The sequence below is a fragment of the Tetrao urogallus genome (genome assembly GCF_951394365.1).
Source record: "Tetrao urogallus genome assembly, chromosome: 1".
Lineage (NCBI taxonomy): Eukaryota > Metazoa > Chordata > Aves > Galliformes > Phasianidae > Tetrao > Tetrao urogallus.
The window spans coordinates 168,127,645-168,154,523 of NC_136813.1; the positions used below are offsets into that span (position 1 = coordinate 168,127,645).

At 37.1% G+C, this 26,879-nt stretch overlaps 1 protein-coding gene across 6 annotated transcripts in view; it reads left to right on the plus strand.

The window, feature by feature from the left end:
- FOXP2 (forkhead box P2) overlaps positions 1 to 26,879 on the plus strand; it is a gene marked incomplete at both ends in the record, with an annotated part of 185,535 nt that overhangs the window by 41,478 nt on the left and 117,178 nt on the right. For 4 of the 6 annotated variants that reach the window (XM_079546781.1, XM_079546782.1, XM_079546783.1 and 1 more), the window contains one exon: positions 23,522 to 23,611. The exons of the other annotated variants lie outside the window; for them this stretch is intronic. In XM_079546781.1, coding sequence (XP_079402907.1) covers positions 23,522 to 23,611 — 90 coding nt within the window. The remainder of the gene's footprint in view (positions 1 to 23,521; positions 23,612 to 26,879) is intronic. 6 annotated transcript variants of the gene reach the window in all.

Genomic DNA, 26,879 nt, shown 5'->3' on the forward strand with positions numbered 1-26,879 from the left:
ATTTGGGAGCAGAAAGAGGTGCCACAATCAAGAACTAAACGTCAGCAAAATTTTTTCTCCTGTGATAAAGAGGACTGATAGACCTCTATCTAAACATCTATTCCAGAGTGTACCAGCATGCCAGTATGGCCTATAAGCATGCTGAAAGTGTTGTACAGAGAGATTTATATAACCTGATATTAATCTGATCAAGTGCCACAATAATCCAGAATATAAACTAAGGCATACCTGCATACAGCAAAGTGGATGGTACAGTTCAGCTTTGCTGTTATGTGGAACTTTGCTACTAAAACCTTCTCTTCATGCCTTGTTCTGGGGGCTGTTTTTCATTGAAGCAAAAAAAAAATTTACTTCCTTCCATTTATGTTAATAGACATATAAAATATTCTTTAACCTGTTGTTTATATATCACTGAATCATAATAGATGCATGACAAACTTTACACTTTAAAGTTTAATTATATTTTAATTTGGTAGCCCCTTAAACTTAATAATCTAGACTATTGCACTTGTTTATACAAAGTGTAGCATTACATGATGGGAGTTTTTGCTCATCTATAGTGATTTCCTTAATAATAAAAATCTCTTAGAAAAGTCCGATGTCCCTGATTGCCTCTGTGTGATCTGATGAGCAAATGCCTTTTTCTTTCTTGTTTCTTCTATTTTATGATTAACTACAATAAGCGTCTTAAGTGCTTTTCCCATCATTCTTGTCCTTACAGGGCCTTTTATATCCACCTGAGGCTTAATAGAGAAACTTCAGTTTGAAGGATAAGAGCTTTCTTTGGCAATATCAGGGAAGAATAGTACAAAATAAACCCTTTTTCTTACACATAGTCCAGCGATCACAAGTGCTGTAAGGGCTAAGTGTAACTTCCAACAGTCCCTATGCTGTGAATTAGATGTGATACATTCCTCAAGGCAGAAACTACTGTTCTTTTCTGTTGTTTTGTTGGGTTTTTTTTTGTTGTTTTTTTTTTTACCTTTTCCAAGGATGACCACTAATTGCTGCATCTCCTACTACCACAAGCTGGAAGTACTTGAATGATCATGATAAAACTTACTTTGTTCATGACTTTGTAATTCTTCTTCTTGGTCCCACTCCTTCCTAGGCTGGCCTCCAAAATTTCCTTAGATCCTCGGACAGTATCTTATTTCTCCATGTTTGTTCAAAATGATTAAGGTACTCTGGGATACTCTTTCAGTCCTGGGCTTGCCGTGTTGTGGCATGCTGTCATGTATCTTCTTCAGCTCTGTCAGTGACTTCCAGTTGGCAAATACCCCCCTTGGTGTGCTGCAAGTGCACAGCCAGGGTTAAATGCCTAGAGCTAGCCAGGCCCTTCAGAAACATTCCTTGAAGCCAAAACTCAGTTTTAAAAGATGAAAAATGTTCTCAGAGGCCACGTGTTAAATCTAAGATGTCCAACGAGTCCAGGAATACCTTCAGTTCCTTCTCAGAGAATGCTGACCGGACTTACTGAAATTACAGGCAGTCCTTTTAGCAAGTCTGAAATATTATCATGTATCAACACTGCTCTTCAGTAATGGTACATCCAAAAAGACTGTGAAGTTTTTTAACTTTTTAATAAAAGTCCTCTATGGATCTTGGTTCTCAGAATGCCATGAGAGAATGATGGATTCCAAATGGCTTTAATTTGAACAAACATTTATTTTTAGTCACTGGTAAGACCTGGAAAAAATTAAACAAAATACAGAAAAGTCACAGAAAATCAAAGTAGAAAACTTTCTGGAGTTTTTAATTTTTCTGCCCTAAAATGTGTGGGAAGCAAAGCTGTCCTCTTATATACATTGTTCCCTAAGTGGTAAGGGACAATCAATAGAACTTGGCTAAATTTTCAATAATTGTGAGCTATATATTTTTTTTTTCAATTTGACTACTTTATAGTTATGGTTTAAGCTCACTGAATTAGCTGTTTGGACACTAATGGTAATTTGTCTAGAATTTTAAGCATTGTTTCTGATACTATTCTTAAAATGGAAGTATTATTCTCAAGAAAAACTCTGCAGATAACATTTTCAAGACTCCGATACATGCTTACTAATCAGCTGGCAGAACTGAGCATAGCTCTATTCAAGGCTATTAATATTTGTCATTAATCCGGTAATGTTATAAAAAAATCTAAGCTTCCTGTAAATCTGTCATTTTACCTTCTTGGATTTTGCTTCAGTTGTAACAAAGTAAAAATACTTTGGAAAGAAAACAAAGGAAGAAAGAGTGTTCTATGTGTTTTTGTTCAGTGCAGTTTTGGGCAGAGGCAGTTGTGGTTGAAATCTGGCAAAACATGTATGATTCCTTTTTCCAAAGATATTCTCCTGATACCTTTGATGTTACCATAAATAATTGGATATATTTCAGCTTCTTCAGATCTCTTGGAAAAAAACAAAGGAAAGAATAGACCTACCAGAAAGTAAAAGAATTCATGAGCATGGTTTTTCAGGTTTTTGTTTATTTGTTTGTTTGTCTTTGAGAACAGAATAATATTTTCTTTATTTTTACTTTCTTCTAACAGTCACTTAAGTTCCATATGTGGCAGGCCAGACTCAAACCATCTTCCAGACTGTTTTCTGAACTAGGCTATTATCCCAATTCCCTATTTCACTGTTCAATTTGATCATGTCTTTATATCCCAGAACTATAAGACCTGTATTGTGATACTCCAAATAATATTTATTCTTACAATTCATTTTTTTTTTCTTTCTGTATTGTGAGGTAAGAGTTACTATCTAAAAATGAAGCCCTGACAGTCCACAAACTTCTGTGTTTGGCACAGTGTTCATTCTAACTGATCCAGCTATGATTTTGTCTCCAAGATTATCTAGTATCAAGCTCAGCCTCTTCAGCTACTTTATTTTGGACACTTTCGGTTGGCATTTTTCTGGTACTTCTGTATGTACGTTTGATAGAGACATAGCGTCCTTGAAGTAGTACAGTTTATACTGATCTTCACTGTTCTCTTACATGACCCTGTGGCCACAAGTATGAAGATTGGCCCTTTGTATTTGTCACACATCGTTTCTGAGTTGAATGGAAATTAATGTTCTTTCCTTTGTCCTTCATGTTTTATCTAGACATGACTGTTGATTTGTACCTCTAGTCTTTTTTTAATCCACACTGATAAAGATCTGTAGTATGCACTAGGGAACATCCTACTGTCACTCCTTGGGCCACCGTACGTTTCAAGCTCTCATGAGAGAACAGATTGAAATGCATGTTCTTGTGCTCAGTGAGGTTATTAGGAAAGCTAGCACTCTCACTGGCCATCTGATAGATATTCCAGTTCTGTGAGTACTTCTCCTTTCCTGTATCAAGAGGTTCTTTTCAATTTTGCCATTCATTTTGCCAGAAATACACATTTAATGCATACCAATTCCTGTGCACATTGCTGATGCCAGTCAAGTGTTTTGATTTTTATGATAATGTGACTTTCTGAGAAGATTATAACCTGTTAGGGAGGGTTTGGATCCACCTGTCTAGAAGAGGCAGGGCAATCTTTGGCAGTAGGCTGATCAGTTTTGAGGCTGGCTTTAAACTGAAGGATTTGGGAAGTGTGGTCCAAAATAGCCATGCTTATGGCATTGCAGTTGACTAGGGAACAAACCAGGCCAACCAAAACAGTGACCAGAGTTCCTTAACTGTCTCCCATGAGATGAGCCAGAAGGCCAGTCACCTCAAGGTTCTATATAGCTATGGGGGATCCTCTTGCATCCCCCTAGGGAAATCTCCATTTTCTGCTCTCTTTTCTTCTTTCTTAATTCATTAGGGTTTGTTGCTGAATGAAGTGGGTGCCCTAGTAATGGAGGACACTAAATAAGCATAGTTAATAAATACTTTCTTCAGTCTTTACTGCTAAGACTGCCCTTGTGGAATTCCAGACCCTGAAAATAAGAGGGTCTGAGGAGAGAAGAACTTTCCCTTAGTTGAGGAAGACGTGGTCAGAGATGTTCTAGACAAACATGACACACATATCCAACGGGATGCACCCATGAATGCTGAGGGATCTGGCAGAAGTAATTGCCAAGCTGCTCTTTATCTTCTTTAAAAGGTCATGGAAGATGGGAGAGGTGGTTGAGGACTGGAGGAAAGCTGATATCATTCCAGTCTTCAGAAAGGTCAAGAAGGAGGAGCCAGAAGAGTACAGGCCAGTCAGCCTTACCTCCATCTTTGGGAAGGTGTTGAAGCAACTTATTCTTGATATCACCTCCAGGCAAGTAGAAGACAGAAAGGATATCAGAAGTAGGCAGCATGGCTTTGCAAAGGGGAAATCATACTTGACCAATGTGGCAGACTTCTATGATGTCAGAATCAGCTGAGTAGATGAGGGGCGAGCAGTGGATGTTGTATACCTTGACTTCATCAAGGCTTTTGAAATTGTCCTAGTGGATAAGTTTAGAAAGTGAGAGACATATGAGTGGACAATGAGATGGATTGAGAACTGACTGACTGGCAGAGCTCAGAGGGTTATGATCAGTGGTGCAGAGTCTAGTTGGAGGTCTGTAACTAGAAGTGTTCTTCAGGGGTCAATACGAGGTCCTGTCTTGTTCAACATCTTCATCAGTGACCTGGAGGAAAGGATAGAATGAGCCCTTTGCAAGTTTGCTGATGGTAGAAAGCTGGAAGGAGTGTCTGACACACCAGAAGGCCGAACTGTCATTCAGCAAGACCTGAACAAGATGGAGAGTTGAGCAGAGAGGAACATAATGAGCTTCAACAAGGGTAATTCAGAGTATTACATCTGAGGAGGATTAAGAGGATGCATTAGTACAGCTTAGGGACTGACCTACTGTGAAGGAACTCTGTGGAGGATGACCTTGGGATGGTCTTGGTGGACAGCAGGTTGACTGTGAGCCAGTAGTATCCATATGCAGTTGAGGCCAAGAAGACCAGTGGTATCTTGGGGTGCATTTAAAAGGGTGTGGCCAGCAGCTCAGGGAAGTTTGTCCTTCCCGTCTCCTCTGCCCTGGTGAGGCCACATCTGGAGTAGCATGTGTTCAGTTCTGGGCTTTCAATTCAAAAAAGACAGGGATCTTCTTGAGAGAGTTCAGTGAAGGGCCACAAAGATGATTAAAGGACTGGAGCATCTCCCTTGTGGGGAAAGATTTCTCTTATTATGTCACTGTGAGAGGGTGACAGTGCACTGGAACAGGCTACCAAAAGGGGTTGTGGAGTCTTCTTCTCTGGATATATTGAAAACCCCTCTGGACTCCTTCCTGTGTAACTTATTATAGGGAACCTGCTTTAGCAGGGGTATGGACAAGATGATCTTTAAAGGTCACTTCCAACCTCCTACTATTCTGTGACTCTGAAAGGCTGAAAGACCTGGGACTGTTTAGCCTAGAAAAGACTGAAAGGGGAACATACCAATGCTTTTAAATATCTAAGGGACGGGAGTGAAATGGTTGGGGCCAGGCTGTTTGTAACAGTGCCCAGCAAGAGAAGAAAGTGCAATGGGAACAAACTGAAACACATAAAGTTCCATACAAATATGAGCAAAAACATTTTCGAGTCTGCTTCTCTGAAAATATTCAGTACCTACTTGGATGCTTTCCTGTGTGAGCTGCTTTAGGGAACCTGCTATGGTAGGGAGCTTGGACTAGATGATCTCCGGAGGTCTTTTTCGATTCTTCAATTCTGTAAAGTAAAAACTGAGCACTTGGAATCACTGTCTTGAACGTGAACTAATTACCTTGAAGAAGTTTTGGCTACAAAGTAGTAGCTAAGTACTTCAGCTCTGAGCAGAAATGGGGCACACAGAGACCACGTCATCCATACAGATCATGGCTCTGGTTTTTGTCTGCTAACTTTATGATGTACCGGGCAAAACAGAATTGCAGGCAGAAGCTTGCAGGGCACTGAAGATTTTCTAAGGGCACCAGTTTGCCACTAGCCTCAAGTATAAATCACTGATTTTTTCCACAGACTACACGGTTCATTCTGTAGTTCAATTTCTCATTCATTTTAGCAAATTAAGAGCCTTTAATTTTCATCTTAAAAAACTGGTAGGATGTAAATGAACTGCTGATGAAAGATACGGATATTAAAATTTTGTTGTGTTTTAATTGTTTCCTATAGGCAAAATGCATTTTGTAAATACAATCACAGATTTTTTCACTAAAATTTCTGTTAGTATGTTACTGAGCTTGATGGAGGAAATATGAAGAGACACAAGTCCCTATTACTGAACTTCAGATTAAGCAGTATATGTATTTTTTTTCTTCTGATCAATCATTGTAAAATTTAACTTAAAACACTTCAGAATGATGGACAGTATTTAGTGATCAATAAGAATGAATCGAGAGTGTGACCCCTGCAGCACAAAGTAAGCAGTCAGATGTAACAGTTGTCAGATGTAACAATGTGATTTTTGTAAATAAGAATGTGTGTTCTAGCTATAAAACCTGGAAGCCAGAAACTTGTAGATATTTTTTCCTTAGCAGCTGTTAAGTTTAACTTCTAGTGTAGATCAGTAAACTCTAAATTAGAATGCATTTAATAGGCTGAAGGGATTTGTAGGTCATCCTACGTTAGAATTGTTCCACATATATAGGTTTTTTACTAGCAAGAACACTAGTTACTTACCAGATTTCTTGTATCGTTTCCTACTTATACAGTATTTTGAAGGCAAAATATTACACCACAGCTTTGTTTGTTATTCCATCTCCTGTCTCAGAACACTGAGCTGTGCATTATGCGTCAAAACATGTACTGTTCTCTTGGAGTTCCTAGCCCCGCAATGCTATGTAATTCATTATGCCGTGAAGATAAACAGTACCTCTTGACCTTTCCAAGAAAAGTTGCAATATTTTCTTATTCCAGAATGTAATATTGTACTGAGCTGATATCAATGTGATAAGATAAATGTTTCCTTTTCTAATGTAAACCAGAGTGCACTACATTTATATAAAAGTCTTGGGGGATAGCTAAAGCCTCCAGATAAGAAGGAGCATTTTGGCTATTGTAGGTCTGCATTTTTGAATGCTCAGTCTCAAAGCACTGGGGACAAACTGCAACCAATCTTGAAGAGGAAAGCCAAGATTTTCAGAAGTGAGTTGGCTTTTATGTTATCCAATTCAGAATTATCCTAAAGAATTTTCAAACAAATTCAAAAGTATGTGATTCATTATCATGGAGTGTTAATACCTTTCTCTTCACTATTAGGGTATTTGGAGATGTCCTCTTTCCCAGGTGTTAATGCAGAATCCTAATCTCTTCTTTCCGGGAAAATTTCCCTCCCAATGCTCGTTTATCTTAGTATGATAAGTGTTTTTGTATGCGAATGTGTGACATGTAAAAAAATTTCTGCTACTCGTGTGAGTAGAGCACTCCTATTTATTTCCTTGGAAACTACAACAGGTACAAAGAGCACAATAACACTACAGTTTTCTCATCGTGAATTTATCACACGTGTGACAGCGTGTGTAGCTGCAGTAAAGGCAGTTCAAAATATTGTTCAGATTTAATGGAAATTTCTAGAGTTTGTATTTCAAGTACATATTATATACATATAGATATAATTAAGTTTATGTACTCTGTAGTACAGGAAAAAATATAGTAGGGCAGAAAGAGAATAAATGCCTTTGCAGAGTATTTGCTAGGCAGTCTGTAGCTTCTCTCGTCACTGGGAATAGTTATATGATCTATATCAAACTTGTTCTACAGCTGTTACTACCTCCTAGCATACAAACAGATGGGTAGGATTTCTAGGAGACAGATGTCTGTCTCACTAAAAAGGACTGCTCTAATTGGTGTTATCAGAACTAGAAATGAAGACTGAGCGAGCATGGAAATAGAATTATTTTTCCACATTTCAAAAGGAGGCAGTAAAAAGGGATTAGATTCGTTTATTTGGTGCTGCAACTCACTATGCCTAACTTCCCCTGAACATTGAGAAAGGGTATTTTAAAGTGGCAGATCCTCCCTCTAGAATCTTCTGTTAACAGTAAGCTCACAGAACAAGATGGGACTGGGAAAGTGTAATGGTTGTCCAGAAACATTTGTATCTCACTGGAGGGAGACATGGGAACCTGTGCCATTGCAAGTCACTCTTACCTGCACCAAATTCTTGAGACACTGCAAAGTGGAGTTTGTGCCTTGAATTTCACCTTTGTGTGTTTTTTTCTTACTGGTTTTAAAGGATTTAAGTGTTTGAAATATGTATACAGTTGGATCTCAGTTGAAATGAGCCACAGTGTGAATAGATGCAAGAGACTGACAGTTGAACACACAGATTAATCAGCAAAAGCAGAGTTTAATTGCAGCTAATTTGTACTGGTTGAACACCTCTCTGTATAAAAAATATTTTATATTCAATTGTATTTATAATCTTTTGGATAGTCAACATATGGTAAAACTTAACAATATAACCACTTAATCAAACACAGACTTGACCTGTCCCTTCATTCTTTGCTTGTCAGAAGCTTCTATTCCTTTCTACATGGAAAACAGTTCAATAAATGCAAGGCTGGATGCAGAACCAGATCTCCTTCTGTCTTTGGTCCTCCCAGTTCTTTCATTTTGAGTAAATACTAAAGGCTACCATATAAAACACTGAATTCCCTCTGTTCCCAAAATACTACTTTTTAGCTGAAAAATTCAGGAAACTTGCTGAAGCTGTAGTACAGTATGGGTGAATACATATGGCTTGTGACAGGTTTGATACAGCACAGTAATTTATGACTCTGTGAATGTACATTGTTGAATCCCTTTCTTTGTTCTCAAGTATAAATACTGTTCTTATCAATCATTCTTAACTTTTATAAAACTGTTTTGTTGGAGCTTTAGCTGTAATTATTTTGACTTCTTGTAACACCTGGAAAAATACCTGGAGTTCTGCTAGGCCAGAATTACTGTGGGATATTTGCAGAACTTAAAAATGCATTCTAGAGTATACATCACTTCTCAGTGAAGCATTTCATTCTACAAAATGCAAAAATTCAACGGAACTGTGTCTAAAAAAAAAAAAATCCTTGTATTTTAGAATGCAGAAGCTGAGGTCAGTCCCTCTTGAACTTGGCCAAATTTCAAAATTTCTTCTTCTGACAATTATAGTCGTTGCTATAAGTGAAAATTCCTTTAGCTGTTGCTTTAAGGATTTGGGGAACTTTGGTTTTGTTGCAAAGAGTCTGCTTTGGAATTTAATTAATTCACAACATAAGTACTTTCAAACGGAGACGATGATGTGACTTGTCTTGCAAGATGATGTAAAAGCTTGGGTGCATTCCATGTGGCTGCTACAAATTTCTGGGTATGGTGCTTACTCGTGCAGTGAAAGTGCTCACTTTGTAGTTTTGGCATCTGCCAATGCTGCTTGTAATAAAGGGAGTATCTGTACTGCTTTAACTGTGTCAGACAAGTCAAAGAAACACTTGCCTTGAAGATAAAGAAAGCCAGCTTAAGTTAAATTAATTTATTTTCCTGACTAGCATGATCGTCTCCAGTCACTAGAATATATTGTCTCAGTGATATTGTGCTGGCCTGGTTATTACACTCTTGATTACTAATAAGAGTTTTTTTCAATGCCTTCTAGTCAGGCAGAAATTTAATTTCTCTTCAACATTACTCACAATGTTTGTGTTTTGTTTTTCTGTTCCATCATGGTTCTCAGTGTCTTTACAACATTAGTCCATATAGTCTTTCTGGGATTTTTTTACTTTTTGCAATGAACAGATAATTCAGCCACCTATAAAGACGCAAGTCTTCTAATCAGAGTCTTCTCAGATTTTGACACAGAAAATTATAAAGAAAAATATCAGAGGTTGTTATTTTTAATGAAATTCCTAGGCCTCTTCATATTTGGTGTTTCAAAGATAGTTCTGCTTTTTGGCTTCTAAGAAAGCAGGCTTCTCATTAAACTGTGGTTGATGTCAAAAGTTTGACATCAGAACTGAAACTCACCCAAGGTGCATAAGGCGGCCATACAAAACCAGCATTGACAACTCATCAGCAGGCATTAGGGATGTTTGAGATTCTCGTTTATAAACTTCAGAATGAAACTTCCTCCTCCTTCCCTCTTCCAAAGAGCATTTATTGCTGTTGTTTATGAAAAGGATTTGTTTTCCTAGCCTGTTGTGGTATGAAATCAAGCTCCTTTGAATCTTTTCCAACTCATCTAAAATTACACCTTGACTAACTCAGCTGAGAATCTCTAAAACAAGACATGGCTAAACTGTTCTCGGCACACAGACGGGACCTGCATCAGTAAGCGTGGTGCTCCTGTGTGCAAACTGGCTGACTGGTGTGGGATGAGATGCCCCTGAGCTAATGGGCAGTTTAGCCCCCAAACTACAGGGATTGCATTGAGATCCCTAGTGGGACCGTGCTTGGATGAGTTTGGCTGCAGAACTGTGCATGGGAGTTGCTTAAGAGAGTGCAGGTCAGCAGAAGTCAGAAAGTCAGCCAAGAGCTGTGCTCACAGCTTACCAGCACAGAACAATTCATCAGTGTAGATGAAGCCTGAGAGAGCTGGTAGGAATCATTTTGTCTTAATAGCATTTTCAGTAGTTCACTGTGTATGGCTTTTTTTGTAACTCTAAACGTTAGAGTCCTTGTAGCACTGATGTCTTAATGATATTAATGAAACCAGGGATTGGTGAAGAAAAAGGTGAGAACCTCTGACATTCCTGTGAAATCAAAGATTGCTTCAGCTGTTGGTCTCCTCTCTGAGTTCAGGTAGCTACATAAGAATTACACCATAAACTCTGCTCCAGAAAGTATTTTGAAGCAATCCCAAAACCTTGACATGAAATGGTTTCTCTCCCATTTATATTCATGACTCATTGTGGTACTGCAAAAGCAGAGCCCTGGGAACTGCAGCAGACTAATAGACATAATCCAGATCGCTCTCTCATGAAAGGCAAGGTCTTCAACTAAAAATGCTCTAATATTGTGTCTCTATTACTTTATTTTCCAAATCTCAGAGAGTATGTACATTTGTCATGTAAAATAACTACATTTCTAATAGACAGGATATTATATATTCTTAAATAGCAACTAAGGTAATAATTATTATACATTATAACTCTAGAATACTATTAAAATGCCTTGTCAAGAATAGATCCTTATTTGTTTCGTGTAGCACTTCCAAGTCCTACAAAGGACAGATGATAGGAAGAAAACATGAATGAATGTTCACAGGTAAGATGCACTGACTCCTAGTGAATTAAAGCAAAGAGATTGTTGGAAACTATAAATTAGTTGCAGATCATCAAACCTAAGGTTAAAAAAAATAATAATTAAAGCTTTATTTCTGCTTGCTCTTTACATTCAATCTAATGTATACCCAGTGGTGTCAGGACTGCCTGATAGCAGGATGAGAAGTGATGATGAACTTAGAGCTAAAACTCAGTTTATTATTCATATATTAAGTGGTGCTATGAGTGGTTCGGTATACTAAAATATTGCCAGTATCATACCTACAAGGAAATTTACTCATATGACATAAAAGACTCTGCTCTGGAGCATATGTATTAATAATTTTTTAAAGCTCTTTATTTTTCCTTGAAAAGTCTTGTGTCCCATTTTAGTCTCTGAATTTGTGGTTATATGGGAACAAACGAGGACTAGACACGAGGAACTGCTGTCAACAAAATATTTCAAGGCAAGATATATGTAATAGTATTTTTGCATATATCAGCCTGTTTTTCTTAAAAGTTTATGTGTAAATTTAATTACTACTGAATTTCAGAAGGTGAAAGATACCAACAAGTTTGAGAGTTCTGCTGGTCATTGGTTAGAGAAAAGTCTGTTGTGTTAGAAAACTGCCCAGGAGTGTTACAGAATGTCTTGACTAAGAAAGAGCGTAAGGTTTGGGAGGATGAGGATTGGATCCAGGTTATTTACATAGTTCTTATTTCATGCTTTTTTCAGGAAGAAAAATGTCATTTCTTAGAAAGGCACGTGTCTAAAAAAGCTTGCAGAAGTGCAGTGTTTCCTTAATCCAGAGAATGATGTCTCAGAGTTATGTAGTACCACTGTGGTTTTACTTAATCCAAAATGCCAACCTGACTATTCAGAATTAACTGTAAAAGTACTGAAAACAACTAACTTGCATGAGAAAATTACTACATGGGTAGATACTAGTTTCCAATTGTGCATGAAGTGGGAGATGGAGCTTTCTGTTGCTTCCTTCCCATGCTGTCCAGCTGCCATGTGGGGAAGCAGGTGACAAGCTGGCTCCTCCCGTGTGGGTGATACAGTTCTGGGGTGCAGGTTACACAGGCAGAGTAGATGAGGAGAAAGCAGCACAGTAATATGTATTCACATACACGGTATATGTGGTGATGATTTGAATGTGCACATGAAGAAATCTGTGGAAGAAAACTCAAGGTTGTGAGAGGAATTGTAGAAATTGATGAGGTTTAAAACATTACAAGAAGATGCAAGCAGGTGTTATGGAAAAGATGTGAAAAATTAAAGGACATAAAATCTGAGCTAGGTGCAGTGTGTACTGAGACATGGCTTTAAAAGAAAAGGCTGGTAACTGAGGTTTGATTGCAAGAAGCTGTTGACCAGATATGACAGAGGACTGGTAAAAAAAAAATAATAAAAAAAAATAAAATAAAAAATTTTTGTAGCGCAGAAGAGTACTTGGAAGGATAGAAGGAGTGAATTTTCTATCTGAACTTATTCTGCGTGTTCTGATCATGTGACTAAGTTGCTGGTGGTTTATTTTAATGTGCACAGTTATGATGCAATATATACTGCGTGGTTCTGATGAAGTTCTTAAAATCTGATGCCAGAAGAGACTTTATCTCATGTGAAGTATTACATATGTTTGGCACAGAGGCAGCTGGGTGTGTCTGTTTTTTTACAAATTCATCTAGAGGTGATAATGTCCCCGAGCATATTTATTATTATAATTCCTTGATTAGTTTGCCATTTATGAATATTACTGTGGGTACCAAGACACTATAATAAGGATTATTTTTCCTTGGGCAAGCTTGATGAACACCTACTTTTAATTCAGTTGCCTAACCTGTTGTGTTGCTCATGTATACTCTTTGGGAATTCCTCGTACAGTTGCTATCATTTCTGCAGCACCTAAATGCCCTGGGAATTGCAAAATGTCTCTCTGTTCCTCTTCTGCAAAACATTTTTACTAGCTTCAGGTCTTTTCTTTTTCATCCCTTCAAGTTTCTAATCATAAAGAATATACTCCCTACCAGATCTCCTCACAAGGGCTGAAACTAGGATGAGGAGCCTGAGGACATTTGCCTGCCTGTCTTCACTTGCATTTTAGCTTAAAATTAAAGCTCTTTGTCATTTCTCTCTGTTACAGTCTTCACTCTTAAAAGTCCCCAAAGTGGAGAATTCTTTCTCAGCTCTACAGTCTATTAAGACCCTTCAGAGCAAACTCCTTTGCCAAACGCAGTGAGATCCTGAGGACTGGGGCTCTTTCTGCTGCACTGCCTTCTTCAGAGATACAGAGTTCTGGTCTGCGCATTGAGTTGTGCCTGCTAGGTCAAAATGAAATCAGATGCACCAAAGGAGTTAAAAGCAGTCTGAGAGGAAGGCAACCAGAGTAATCCAGGCAGTCCAGGTATAGACCACAAGTGCAGTAACTTTTTCAGAAAGATCCAGAGCTAACCACTACTGCTTTTGTTAGGTTTTCCACAGATCATAAGCATTTCCTTCAAGAAAACAGGTATTCAGTTGAACGCGTGTGTGAATACATGTGTTACTTCACACATACGGACATATAAATTGATTTGTGATCACGGCACAGAGATTCCCCTGGAGCCTCACAGTCCATACATAGAAACAGATTTTAATGCTGCAGAATTATTCCAAGTGGTTTTGATCAAGCCTTAAGCTTTGTGTTATCGAGACACTCATGAATATTACTGAATGTTGCCAGTGTCTAGCAAATGGGCAGTTTATTTGCATAGTGTTCTTCTTGCTCTTGTATTGGTGTTTTTATTTTTTATTTTTTTAACTCCAAATCCAAAGGGGAATGTGCTTCTCCCTCCAAGAAAAGGATTAGCAAAACCACTGAAAAATTACAAATAAAAGTACCATCATTGTATATCCTTTTTACATTCATGTTTATTCAGTAGGATTTCAGTTGATTTAGTTTTAGCAATAAAGGGTGACTTTTTTAAGTGGCTTAGGCTGTAGTGATTTTTTACCAAATTGTTTTGTAAAAACATGATTGAAATCAGTTTATCAAAGATACTCACTGTGTTTTACCTTGTAGCTCTAGATTTGAATTCAGAATAAATTATGCAGAGTCAGTTGCTTTGCATGGAACTGTACAACTTAACTTGGTCAAAATGTGCTTCAGACCCCATTTCTTCCCTTGCTTTTCTGTCCTCATCCTATCTCTCTTTTTCAGGAGGGCCTCTATTTACATGAAGAAATGTAGGATCAGGAAAATCTTGGTTTCTGCTACTGTCATGCCCTCACTTGGCGGTGAGAACAGAACATTTCTGGCCAAGCGGATCAAACTGCTGCTAGGGCACACAGAGTGCTTAATTCTAACCCATATCCCATTCTAACCCATTCTGTATAAACTACTTCACTACTTCTGTGTTTGGTTCAAAATCTCGACGTTAGTCTCATAAACGCAAACATGTCCACTTAATATCGGAAAATTCCAAAGTGTGATTCTGTAGGCACAGCTCATACTGCTGTTAACTTACCATAGAAACAAATCAAGCTGAAGCTTTGTGATACTCAGTTTATGAGAGCCTGGTGTTATTTGAAATGTAGCAAGGTGTTAGACATCACAGTAATCCAAACTTGGCGTACTTTCACGGGAATCAAATGAACCATGCAATCAAATAAAATAGGGCTGGAAGGTGCTAGTGAAGATCTCTGTCCCAGAGCATAATCACTATTTTTCCTGAAGATGTTTCTTAAACAGGTCCAATGACAGAGATTCTGCAGTCTCTACAGAATGTATTGTACTCCTTCAGGATTCTTAAACATTTCTTCTTCGGTGTAATTAAGCCTCCATGAATTCTGTAAGGTTGCTTCTACTTGTCTTACCCATGCTGTACAATTAATTCTTTCTGCATGGATACTTGTTGAAGGCTCCTATTACTTTATGCTATTTTTTTTTTCTCTTTTTATCATCAGATTTTGCTATTCCAAGATTGGATTTCTTGGTCACTCTTACTGCTCTTTTCTGGCCACTGTTCAGATTGTCCACTGCTTTGAAGCACTGTGCCCCAAAATGGTTACAGTTCTCCAGCTGACTCTTTAAAAAAGTTGAATAAAGTGTAAGAAATGCAGTGCCTGTTTTATATGACACTTCTGTGTGTATATCCCTATATAATATGACAGTGCTGACTCACATCTTTAATATTTGTCATCTTAAATACGTATTCTAAATCTGAGATTTCTTTAAATTTTGTCCTTATAAATAAGCTTCGGCAATAAGATCAATTAAAAATAATTTTAAAATAAACTTTATATTTACTATATGTAATATGAAACCCTGGTGTCAACTTTGTTTTTCTCCACGAATTCTCACTGGATTTTTCAGTAGTGGCTGTTGTGCCTTCCTCCCATTCAATTTAAACCTGGTATGACCATTTTGATAATATTTTTTCTGTAGCTGCATTCTAACTCATTTGTCTGGCTATGGATTTGTTAGGGCAGTGGAAAATCAAACCAACTGTTGTCCAAATATTTGGGTTTCTTCAAATCAATGACTGTTCAATAAATATAGAATTCTTCACTTTTTGAGTGGCTGAGAGACTTTGATTCTTACAATTACTGTAAGTTTATTTATAATTACTTTGGCACTATGTAGATTCATATTGTTTGATGGATAGCTTTGCTTTATAGCTTGCAGGGCATGAGAATGAGGAATCAGGTATTAGGATGCTTTCTGCCAGAACTCTGTTACAAGTCAAAATTTACATCTCGATATTTCTTAGTAAAAATAATCAAACCTCACATCTATCACATTTCACATTCTAATCTGGGAGTCTTGCTCTGGGCCAGAACAAAATGAGTACTTGTTTCCTTTTGTTTTATAGCTATCTCACCTTGTGCTTTAGCTTATATCTTCACTATATGACTTTTGTTGATCATTTGCTTAAAGATCTCCATGAAGATTTCATTGTCTTTAATCTCTGAATTTTCTTTTCAGATTTATATCAGTTGAAAGCGCAGCCTTCCAAAAGCCTATTGTTACACGCTTGCCTTGGTGTTATGCTTTTTCCTCCTCCCACATTTGCTCTGTGTTTTGATTTTAGTACGGATGGGGCCGCTCTTGTTTTCATTTGCATCAGTTCCTTTTCTTTTAATAAATTATCCAACTATATTCCACCTAAGCGAACACTGTTCCATTCCAGATTGCTTTATCTGGAAGTAGTCTCCACAGCCAGTAAGTTAAGTCTCCAGTTGACAGACCTGAAAGGTCTTTTATTAACCAACACGTTTCAAATCAAGTATTCATATACATTTGTAAAATGTGTATTGTAAGATGTATAATTTCGTACAATATTATGTATACAGTATGAATGCAGTATTATCTATGAAAGCATTATAATTCTAGGAATCTTCTTTTTTTCTGAATTCACACCTGGAATGGCTGATTTACCCATCACAATTAAATAGCTTTTGCATAAGTGCTCGCTGATTTTCATGTGAAATAGTTGATACTAACTTTCATGTGAAGGACTGGTACATGCAGCCATTGCTACATGAGATCAACTTTTCATTTTTTCTACTGCATGCCCTACCTGTCTGAAAGGCACTAAATAGTTGTGGCAGGGCAGTTGTCAATTTTTGACACTGGTGTTCGGTGTTTACACTGTTTTTGTTTTTCATGTAGTTAATTCAGTTAGTATGTAGTGTAAGGAATATGAATAAAGTTGAGTTGCCTTGTCCTGTCTTTGCTAAAGGAAAGGTAAGTTCACAAATGTAGGATAAAAGGAAGAAAATTGTCAGAGTAGAGTGCAACTTCTGTGCTATGGGCCCACATGTCTCCTAACCCTTGGCATTTACATTCTTAGGTGGTTTGAGTTTTTGAGACACCATTTGAGTTTTCTCTCATGGAACATGTTACGCATGATCTGTCAGGTATCCATAATGAACAATGCAGATTGATGTCTGAATGAAAAAGCCCTCCTAATAACTGCAGGAGTTGAAACAAGCTGCTTTTAGGGGTATTTTGTGCCTAGTTTTAGATCAACCAAAAAACGAGCAGGAAAAATGCTGTTTTTGAAACAGCATTTAGTATCTGTTAGATTGGGTTATATAGAGGAAAGCTAAATTTGGCTTCATAAAATGAAATATGTTTGCTGCTTAGTAGTGCTCTTTATTTATTTAGCATACTTCACATGGGGAAAAGGTATCCCATAAAACAAAACAGAAACAAAACAAAAAAAAATTGCCAAAACAATTAGAGTGAAAAAAATCTGGTAATTAACTATTATTTTTCACAAAACTAGTCTAATTACGAATCAGTCATGGTAAAATGAAAGGTCAATAACTACAGATGCATAATTTCTCCCTGATAGATTGCTGTTTGAAAATAGGTTTATGACAATTATGTGATTAATTTCCTTTTATTAAACAGCATTATGAGACTTCATGTTGCATTCATCAGTTTATTACTGTTACTTTTTCTCTTCAGTTGCAAATGAATCCTGGAAACATCAGGGAAGAACAAAAACTCAGGTAGATTGAAGATGTTTTCTTCAATTGTTGTTTGTACTGCAGGGAGGATCATGGATCTGAATCAAAATCAGACCCTCAGAATGCTGAAACTGGCAGAATCATCCCCAGCAAAATAAAATAATAAAATAAATGCTTTCACTCCAAGGAAATGAGATCCAGACAGAGTAAAATTCTAACATTCCTGAGATGAGGCACATGAGGAGCATAGCTACATAACTTAGAAAATGGTGATCCGGAACAGCTCTGCCCGCTTGCCACCTGTCTCTCCACGTCTTTTATCTTGAAATTCTCCAGGCACAGAGGTTTGCTGTCCTGGACAAACAGTATTTTCCCACGTGAGCAGCTCAGGGTCTCTTTCATGCATGATCCCATTCAGATCTAAGAACCAAGCATTTTTTCCATGAATGCCTGTAGCATCAATACAGTAGATATTTTCAACTATATTCAGTGTTCACACACCCAGTAGGCTTAAGCTCAGTACAGCATTCAGTGGCCACCACCACCTTCTGGAAGTGCAATTGAGGAAGGTCATTTGCTGAATTCTGTCCTTCTGTCTCACATACTTGTGGTAGGAATGTTCTGGTTGGTAAAGCAGCATTCAGTGCTGTTTCCTCTTCTTGAAATTAATTCAGTTTTAAGCATTTTTATGTCTTACAGGTTTGCGTTCTACTACTAGGTGCACCTGAAACACCCTGCAGTCCAACTGCTGAAATTGAGCCAGTTGCAGATTCTGGCTGTCTACAGCCTTTAATGGATATGTGGAAGACTGACACATCTTTTTTTGTTGGATTGTTCACACGTTTTTGATGCTGGATTAATTGAGTGAATTTCTTCTTAATTCTCAGTGATCATTTTGATTTCTTTGATGATGTATTCCTAGAGGAATACAGCCTTAGCTACCTGTTACCATGTTTGTACTTCTATAAGAAAATTCTGTAATAATTGTTCAGTCTACCATTCATAAATGAAATTAGGCTGGTTATGTGGCTTGTATTTTAGTTTTGTGAAGTCAAGGACTTGACTTCATGCGCTCTCAGATGGGCACGTTTGTCCTCAGCAGGCAGGCTTTAGAGTTTTATCTTTCCCACACGGTTTAGAGACAAAGATGTTATCTTCTTCGTGTACTTCAGTGTTGCTGAGTAAGGTAAATAAAGATGCGTTCGGGTGTTGGCTTTTCCTGTCAGCTCTCCTGGAGGGGCTGCAGTTGGAAAGCAGATGGATAGTCTTAAATTAAAGATTCTTTGAATAGAGTTAAATGCTTTGTTACCCCATTTGGAAAGATTATAAGCTACCATGCTGGCTGGCTGTGATAGTCATTAGAGAACTTTTGGAGAAAATACAGTCAGCGAGAGACAAAAGTTCAGCAGTAGCGTTGGAAGGCTATTAGAGAGCTTTGAGCGGCATTATCTTTCTGTCAGAGTCTTTCACAGATCTCACATGACTGTAGGTAATTCTGAGCTTCTTGGGCTGAGCCAGCTGGAGGATGGACACAGCAGGACATGAGGGGCAGAGGTTCTACTGAAGTGATTTTTATAATAAATGTGGCCATGTAATCATTCGGTTAACTTGTTATTCAACCAGTGCAGTGCAGTCTTTGGCCTTAAATCCAGCTTAGCATGTTGATATGTTTCGGTTCCATAGTGCTACCAGCGAGATGACTCTTGTATGACATATGCAGCCATTTGGAAAGTTATTTAATGTTCAGAAACTTATTTTTTTGTTCAGCTGGAATGTTAGAGTACGCAGCCATACGAAAAAAATAAAACAGGGATTTGGAGTTAGAAAAAGGACAGAATCTGGTTGTCTTCTGGCAAGATTTTTGGTTCTGGTTATCTGCAAAGCATACACCTCTTGTCAGTATAAATAGGGAGTGCCTGTATAAACATTCTTGTTTCGCCTGTTCCACATAATAGTTTCTTGTATCATATTTCTTTTGACCTCGCTATCTGAAACCAATTACAGGAGATCTATTTGGGCTGCATCTATTTTCATAAGAAGCCTAGGCAGCAGTGTTTTTCTCAGAGATGAATATCAACATCAAATATGCTTCTGAGTGCTTTGTTATTTATGTTTCAGAGAGATTTTGTAGCCTTCAGCTCTCAAGAATGTGTCACGCTGTGCTGTTTATACATTGACGATATTAATGGGCGTAGATGTCATTTTTCATTTTTGCGACTCAAATGCAACAGGCTGATAGGTTAAACATTCCTATTTTTAAAGGAAAGATATGAGTGACATCTGTTTCCTAAAAATACACTTATGTTGACTTTATAAAAAAACAACATGATCACTTTACTTCCTTTTAGTGGCAACTTTCACTTTATTAAAATGAGAAAACTTTTACAAATCATTCTAAGACATTCTTAAATCAGATATGATGGTTTGGAATACAGAATAAAAGCAAGTTGTGTCTCCTAGAATTATTTCCAACAAATTACAAAATCTACTGCAATTTATCAAGTTTAATAGAGTGAGTTATATGCAATTAATTTCATTTTAGTTCTGCTTACATTTCAGCTATGCCAAAGCTGTGCAGTAAATATTAAGAAGTAGTGTTCCCCATAAATATTTTACTAGAAGACACAGTGAGTTCTGGAAACCATATGCCCAAATTTCCTGCTTATACAGATGCTACTTAAAGCATTATAATGATTTTCATTTGCATTATTAAAATTATTTCTAATCCTCGGTTCTTTTTGTTGTTTTTGTCTATGCTGACTTTTTTTTTTTTTTTTTTTTTTTTTAATTGTTTTACTAGTTTATATAACTCAATTTAGGAAAAGTACCTACCAAATGTAGGCTGTTAATTTGAGGTAGGACACAACATGATTTTGATCTGCCAGACTTATAAACATCTGTTAGTTTGTCTTCACTGAACTGCTTTTAGACCACAGCTTATTATCAAATTAGTGCATTGAAGAGATGATATGTGGGATTGGGGCTTGCTTTAAGTGTACTTGTTAAACTATTAATTTTGAAAGACGCTTTCAAGCTGTCAATTTGTTTTGCAAAGATGCAGTGGCAGTGAATGAATTGGTAGAATTGAATGTTCTACAGTCTCATAGTCCTCACATATGAATAATGTCAGTAATAATTCTTTGAAATGAACGATGTGTTTCTGGGAGGTTGTTTACGAGGTAGCAGTATCTAAAGTTAAGTGGCACACTGGGAGGAAAAAGTACTATATGACAACGTCTATAAGAACAAAGGCTGACAGTGATTTCTCCTTATGAGTTTTAAATCATCTCTGATCTCTTGAAATTGTTTTCTGTTCTTTTTCTGTCTCCGGTGTTTACAGTAATCTAAACTGCCACAATAAGATCACTGAAGTATTCAGGTAGTCATCATTTGTAAGTCATTCTGTATTAAAAGATGAGCCTTTACTCCTTTAAAAATATCTCAACCAGCGTATACAAATCAAAATAATTTAAGTAGAAGAGGCTTTTGTGCAAACATATCCTGTTGTGCTGTCTTGCTTCTTCATAAAGTGGGACTCTTTGTAGTTAGTGGTAGGAATTCGTATTTTCTTACACTGATTCCATGGGAGTATGCAAGCCACAATTGGAAATTATACTGGCTAGCTTAAATATAAGCCACATCATACTATAATCCTCTCATTTTCAAGTACTCTAAATGTACAGCTTTACCAGATGCTTGCTTGCTTCTTTTTTGTATTGGCGTGAGATGACTCTACTGCTGAGGAGGATGAGGACACTGAAACAACTTGCAGTGACAGTATGCATTGGCATTAGAGAATTGCACTTTCTTTCCCATATAAAGCCCATGTAATTAATTTTCTGTTACTGTCATAAATAAAAAATAATTATTTTATGGGTGTTTTTTCCCCAATCATCTAATTCTGGATCTCTTCAGTTGTTCTTGTAGCAAAATTCTTCTGTTTGGGGAGGGTGGTTTCGCTGTACAGCCTCCTATTAATTCGGAAGCGCAATAGTTTTCTCTCATTCAATCAAATTTCCCTTTCAGACGGTTCTGAAGATTAGGAAGGATTATAAATTTGCTGTAGATCTTCTGTTCATGCACTTATTCCATGTTTTCTGTTTAAACGTATGCAAGATCTTGGGACCAGTTCCTGGTGCCCCCAAAATCAACTGATATTTATCTCTGGTCTCAGACAGAGCAGGGCTGTCCTTCAGGGTCTGCTCAAGAGCTGTGAGTGCAGAAAAGATTACACTGTTCACACAGGAAACCAGGCATCCAGTGACTCCTTAGTAACAAAATATTTCAAGTGCACTTTGAAATATGTTAACTTTTATTTATTTTTGGAGGGGAAAAGCTAGTTATGTGTGTCTGGTTGCTTAGGTTCGGAGGAATGTATAGTCTTTGTAAAGCTGACCTATAATTACTTGAGAATTTGATGAAACAATAAGGGGATTGTTGTGAGAATGTCTCCAAATGTTAAAAGTATGCTCTGCAAACTTTGTACCAGAGCCTTCTACAGGGAGACGAATCAATGTTGTTAGGAGATGGTGCTAGTGCATTCAGTTTGTTTACTTTGGTTTTCTGTGTCTGCCTGCCTCCTCAGAAAACTTGCTTGGAGCCAGACTGTAGCAGCCCTCTCTCTGTCTTTTCATAATTGATCAGGGGATGACTGCTTTCCCTGAGGGTTAAGACGTGGCAACTTTTTCTGTTTGCTCAGCATCTCAATGCAGTAGTTCAAACATTGTTCACACCAGCTGGCAGTGTAATGCCATATGCACATCTTGTCAAAGCAACTGTTGTCATGGATACTAGAAACTATCTTAAAAACCAGCTCATTTGAGTCTAATCAAAATTGTACCTTTCTTTATCAGTTGGGAATCTTTATTATTTTAGGGAATGTTGATCAAATCGCCTTTATTGAAGTGTTTTCTATGTACAGTGCATTTTGAATAACGTAAAGAATAGGGTGATGCATCGTAAAACTGCAGGTTCTATTTACTGGACTGATTTTTAAAGAAAAAGAGTAGGCAGTTTCACTGTAAATGTCCCTTTGTTTTTCATTTCTTAATAAATATCATTTTATAATACTTGGCATTTAAAAAATTTTACAAGGAAAAATAATGTTTAGCCTTCCTTGGCTAAATTGAGCGTTTGTTTACTTTTCACATGTTTAACTGTATTTTGCTGAGTTGGAATGAAAACACAAAATAAATGAAAACATTTTATATTTTGATTGGGATGCTGTCATCCCAGAGCCTGCTCTGATTGGCTGGGGAATAATTTCTTTGTTCTCCGATTTCCCTAAAAATGCAAATTAAAACCACTCATTTTTATTTGGCATTAAAACTGCACTTTATTTTGTCAAAGGAGAGGTTTCTCCTTGAATTGTAAGTACAAAAATTGTTTTTAATCTTCAATGAATATCCTTATTAATTCGCTTTCAAGATAATCTGATGTTGATTTGTCAAATTTAATTACAGCTTCCGGTAACACTTGAAGTCTACTTGCTTTTGCTTCAAAATTGTAATATGAAAATGCAAATTGAATGATAATTTACAAGGGAGTGGGCATTTTAGTTGAACACTCAAAGACAAGTTCCTTGTGGAAATGAGGCTATTGATGCAGTTTATGATTTTTCCTCTTCAAGCACTTTAAACAAATTAACTTTATTTCCTGCAGGATTTCATGTACATCCATAAATCCATAAATTCTAGCGAAGTCCTATATGCATACTTTCAGAGGACCTTTTTTATGCTTCAAGTAAAACAAATGCAAACTGGCTCCTGAAATCTAGCAAATACACATCAAAGATTGCGTTTGTTTGATTGGACTTTTACCTAACATTAACAATGATTAACTCATCTCTTTCTAGGAAATGGTGGAACTTATTTACATTTTTTTTTTTTTTTTTTTTAATATGAACTTTTAGGCACTCCAGGCAGCAAGACAGCTGCTTTTACAGCAACAGACAAGTGGACTGAAGTCTCCTAAAGGCACTGATAAACAGAGACCACTGCAGGTTAGTAAAGGATCATTGCCTTTGGGGCCTCACTTGGAAGGAAGAGTGCTGTGCTTGCTCACACGTGTGGTGTGTGTGTTGGTGCCTGTGCTCTAATGCCGAGTGCTGCGTATTCGTATAAAGGAGGAGGTAGCCCTTCACGCTGGTGACTTTTAATTCACAGGCAGAATTTATCAGCAGGTAGAAAGGCGTTTTGTGATTATAGATACTTGAAAGGTCTGTTACAATAAACATCTGTGCGGATTGAGTTGAATAGCTATGGCTCTAATGAATTATTGATAGGTGTGTTGCAAGATTGGCACGATATGTTTATATATATACATAGATTAAATTGTAAAAGTAGCTGTGTTAAGATGAGGAGTGAAATGGTACCCAGGAAGAAATAAGCAAGACAGGCTATCAATACTATATGCAAGTGACAAATGGTAAATTATTCAGGAAGTACCAACAGCATGAATTTATAGAAGAGTTGCTTCTGTGTTTTGAAAAAACATGGCATAGCTTTTCACACTTGGATGCTGTTGGGCTTCAGATATTTTGGGGGAGATTAAGCACTGAATAATTATTTTAAATTCATCATTGGTAAGAATACTGTACTGTTTGCAGATGGGAAGCATTTCATTTTTGAAAAATTTTTTGAGGTTTTAGGTCATTTGTTATGAATTCTGAGTTACGTTTGAAATTGCATTCTTCTGACAAAACTGGTTCTCTCATGGCATATAGACTGTATTTAGCGGTTTTTAATTGCTGAATTGCAGTTTGTTGCAGACAAAGGGTGATCATAAGTGATAGTTTTGTTTTGTTTAGTAAATAAGTATAACACCTACCTCTGGGAATCCCTCCTTTTTGACAGAATAACATTTTTTAAAAATCTGGTTTTTAGTTTTAGTGGAGCATAATGGAGGGAGAGCTCCAGACATTACAATTTGTCTAATCTTGCATCGGTGGAACAATGTAAAGTTTGTTAACTTGTGCAATTTTTGTGTACAGTTTACATACTACTCTTTTTCTTGGTGAAATTTCATGAAGGAATGGTAGGCACGGCACACAATTTCATATTTCACATCATCTCTCTTCAAATTTACTTTTAAAGCTCAAAACCAAAAGAAAACATCAGGAAGCAAATAAAGAAAATGGAAAAAAAACAACCAACAACCAAAATAACATAAAAACCCAAACATCTCAAGTTAGCATTCTGCCATGCTATACTTGTAGTCCAATCTGGAGGTGTAGAGTCCTGGGACCATCTCAGCTTCCCTCTACTCAGTTTTGACTTCACTTTGCTAATCTCTTCTGGGCTGCGGGCACACAAGAAAAATAGTCGTAAATCCAGCAGCTTATGAATTGTGTATTTTTCTAAATTTTCAGAAGGGAAATTGGTGACCCTGAAGGGTCGAATCGTAAAGATAATTGATTTAATGAATATGGTGAAAGTAGTTCCCCCAGCTCCTTATTCTGAAAGGCAAGGTCTGTACAGGGAGTGTTCAAGGTCCTTCTAGCCTGAGATATCTAAATAGGCCTACACCAGATCCTAAGAGAATTATATGGAACAAGCAAAAGTGTCAGTTTTCCCAGTGTATTTTTGTCAGCGATGCTAGCTTACTCTAATTCTCCAACTTGTAAACTGCAGCATTTTGATAGCTCCCTACATCTCTGTTTATATCTTCCACCCATCGGTGAATCTTTTCAAGGCTGTGGGGATGCACTACTTGTGGTAGACATTGATGGAAGGAAAGAAAACCATCTCTGGAGACAAAGGCAGTCACACAGTCAACCTAAAGGGATGATGAGATGGGGAAAGGAAGTCTTGTGCTTTCCTACTCCCACGGGACAAACCTTGGCCTGATGCCTTATAAATGTCATGGGCTGGTGTATTGTAGAGATGGCTTGTATTTTGTCTTTGCCAAGAAGGTTCAGTGCCTCATGGGCCATACTTACGAGGCAGGAAGAAGCAAATAAAGCAAATAATTTTCTTTTCAAAATTGTTACGTGCTCCCTAAAGCCAAGATTATTGCTCTTGTTTTCCAACTTTTCCTTTGATGATCAGTATGTGTTCAGTGCCTCTCATTAGCCTTGGACACTTCATTTGGTTCGTTTTTATATGAGAGGAAAATGGAATATGCTTCCAGACTTTGGTTTATGTATCAAATAACATGTAAATTCAGGTATGAGCGCACTCCGTTTTAATTTTCTTCTTTAGTGGAAAGGATGTATAAAGATTTTGAAAATGGGTCCTTGGAGCTTTTCTATTTCTGTCTTTTACTGTTACTACAGAGCTTTTCATTGTTCATTATGGAGTGGAAATTCACATTTTGAGCATCGTGATGCCTGTTTAACCAAATACTGTAATATGGGTCATAAACTTGTACATTACTATTATTTTATTATGCCAGATTTAATGGTAACTTTGGCCAAAATCTCCTAGCAGTAGGAATTGCAAAATATGTATAAGCAATTTGGGGTTTATAAGATAAAAAAAGATGAAAAATGCTTGTGTTTGTGCTTAAGGAAACAGACTTCTCTCAGTATTTGAAAATATGTTCATATTAATGCATGTCTAATTTCCGATAATTTCAGACCATTTTACTAATGTAGCAACCGGAGATATGGTAGAACTGTATTATAAATCTATTAAAAATCTTATAAAAATTTTAAAACTGCCTCACACATCTGCAAGCAAATGTGGGTATTAGGTAATCCTTGCCATTGCACTTCTCGTGTGCTCCATATTTTGATGTAAACTGCACTATTGTTCCATGTGCCAAAAAGGAAAAATGGTATTAATTTTAGTAGCCATCTTGTATTTGAAGGATATTTGGGGGAAGGTACCATATGCTGCATTTATACATGTTCTCCCTGTTATTCTGTAATGTATCAAGTATTTTAGTGACCTACAGCAGCTACTAGCTAATCAGCAAGTTGAAAACTTATTGAAGAAACCTTCAAATTTGTGTCCACAACTTTGCAAAAACAGGGTGTTCGGTAAGTGGCCAAGTTCTACTGTTTTTTTACCAAGGGGATGATTTTAGAGAACCTCTGGGATTTTTCTTCAACACTGTGAATGTTTTTTATATGCTTCTCATGAAAAATCTTTTTAAACTGATTTAACTGATTTAAACCGATATGCTTGCCATATGACTGATTTTAAAAGAGAAGTGTTCTGGTTAGCAAATCTATTTGTATTAGTTTTTAATGCAAAAAAAATTCGTTATCTAGTAGTTTTCCCATATTTTTTCAAGGGGTAGTGGTTTACATTTAGATAGTTATA